Source organism: Echinops telfairi, unplaced genomic scaffold (assembly GCF_000313985.2).
Source record: "Echinops telfairi isolate 266 unplaced genomic scaffold, ASM31398v2 ScPeMD7_5868;HRSCAF=6743_0, whole genome shotgun sequence".
Classification (NCBI taxonomy): Eukaryota; Metazoa; Chordata; class Mammalia; order Afrosoricida; family Tenrecidae; genus Echinops; species Echinops telfairi.
The window spans coordinates 2,606,425-2,608,051 of NW_022109767.1; the positions used below are offsets into that span (position 1 = coordinate 2,606,425).

Sequence of the window (1,627 nt, forward strand, 5' to 3'; positions counted from 1 at the left end):
TGACTGACCTGGATTTGTCTGTGGTTCTTTCTCTGCAGCCTGAGTCCTTCCTGTGTGCGGCAGAGCGACAAGGAGTGTTCACAGCCTGCTCTGTGACTGAAGAACCTTGGACTTGTCTCTCTGCAACCGGCGTCTCAAGGTGTCTGCATTCCTATAAGCATGATGTGAGGATGTGGTGGGACAAATCCCCCCCACACCTGGGCCCCCCCACCCCCTACTGACCCTTGTCCCTGTATCCCCATCTGTGCTAGAGCATCTCCATCCCTAGGTTACTTCCCTTGCTCTCCACTGCTTTGTCCCACTTCTCTTTTGAAAAATAGGACCTGATCATGAAGTCGGTCATTCACGTTTACCATGAGAGGGGTTGATGGGTTAATGAAACTGAGAATATGCTGCAATTTTAAAAGAGAAACAAATAACATCTCAAGAATATTGCAGATTCTATGTGTATCTTGAGCTGGCTCGATGCAGCAGGTCCAGGAGAAGGTGGGGGATGAACTGAGCATGGGTGGGGCCGGGACCCGGCCAGTGCTCAGGACAATGTGAGTTTGGTGGACACTACTCAGCGGGGTTATCTTGATGTCTCTGTTGTCTTTGTTCCTTCAGCAGCGACATGTCCCATTAGCATCTGTGACCACAGGCCCTCAGACATCATCTAGACTTGTCCTGTCTCAGTTCTGCGGGCATGAAGTGCTTGCTGTGGCCGGGTCAGCCTGTTCTCAGGTTCAACTCTGGACCTTGGTTCGTCCTGTTTGTGATGATGTTTGCAAGTTTGTTTATAGATGGCTATATGTGCTCCTGTTTTGTGTAAAAGTCTGGTGTCATTTGTTCTGGGTGTACAGGCCATGTACGGGCACCACCCATGCTCAGTTCATCCCCCACCTTCTCCTGGGCCTGCTCCATAGAGCCAGCTCTTCAGGAGCCACCTTGTACTGTCATTGTTCCAACAAGACCCAGGCCAACCCTGCCCTGAGTCTCTGTGGGAAAGAGGTGAGTTTGCTGACACATCCAGATCCTGCCCTCTTGTTAACACTGTCCTGTGGACGAGTCTTCATCTTTTCTGAACACTCTTTAGAGAGGACGCTATTCAACTTACACGACTTTGTGCGATACTTCCATTCCTTTCAGCACACTCACCCCTTCCCTGCAGGCCTGTCGTGCCACAAGGTCGGTGCTGGCTCAGTATCCAAACTCAGGGATTCACAAGCCTGGCCTGCTGTTAGTTCACAGTGGTTGTCGATAGTGCCTGTTAGACAAGGACCGTCCTCACATGAAGAAGGGCATGAAATCATGTTGTGGGGACGAGAGACCAGAGTCCTTGTGAAAGCAGCCCCGCAGCATGAGTGTCCATGGAGGGGATGTGCGGCTGCAGCTGCCACCACAGAGCATTCAGTCTGAGGCTGCGTGACTGAAGACACTCTCTCGGCATGAAGACCCTGTGCTGCATCCATCTGACACCAGGGCGTGGTGACCCCAGGACACACACGGTTCAAACTTGGGAATTCACCGACCTGTGGAGTGTGTGTTTGTGCAGAAAGAGGAAGATTGTAAGCATAGTGCATTAATGTCCACGTTGCTGTAACAATTTCCGTAACCTAGTGACTTAAAAGTAATGCACATGTAGTAT

General features: G+C 51.0%; 1 protein-coding gene across 1 annotated transcript in view; it reads left to right on the forward strand.

Annotated features, from left to right (window-relative positions):
- The first annotated feature begins 465 nt into the window (after positions 1-465).
- Positions 466-1,627, forward strand: part of LOC105979518 (patr class I histocompatibility antigen, B-2 alpha chain-like) — a 254,494-nt gene continuing 253,332 nt past the window's right edge. Inside the window, 2 exon segments of the mRNA XM_045295752.1 lie at positions 466-542; positions 843-990. Of these exon segments, the coding sequence (XP_045151687.1) occupies positions 466-542; positions 843-990 (225 nt within the window).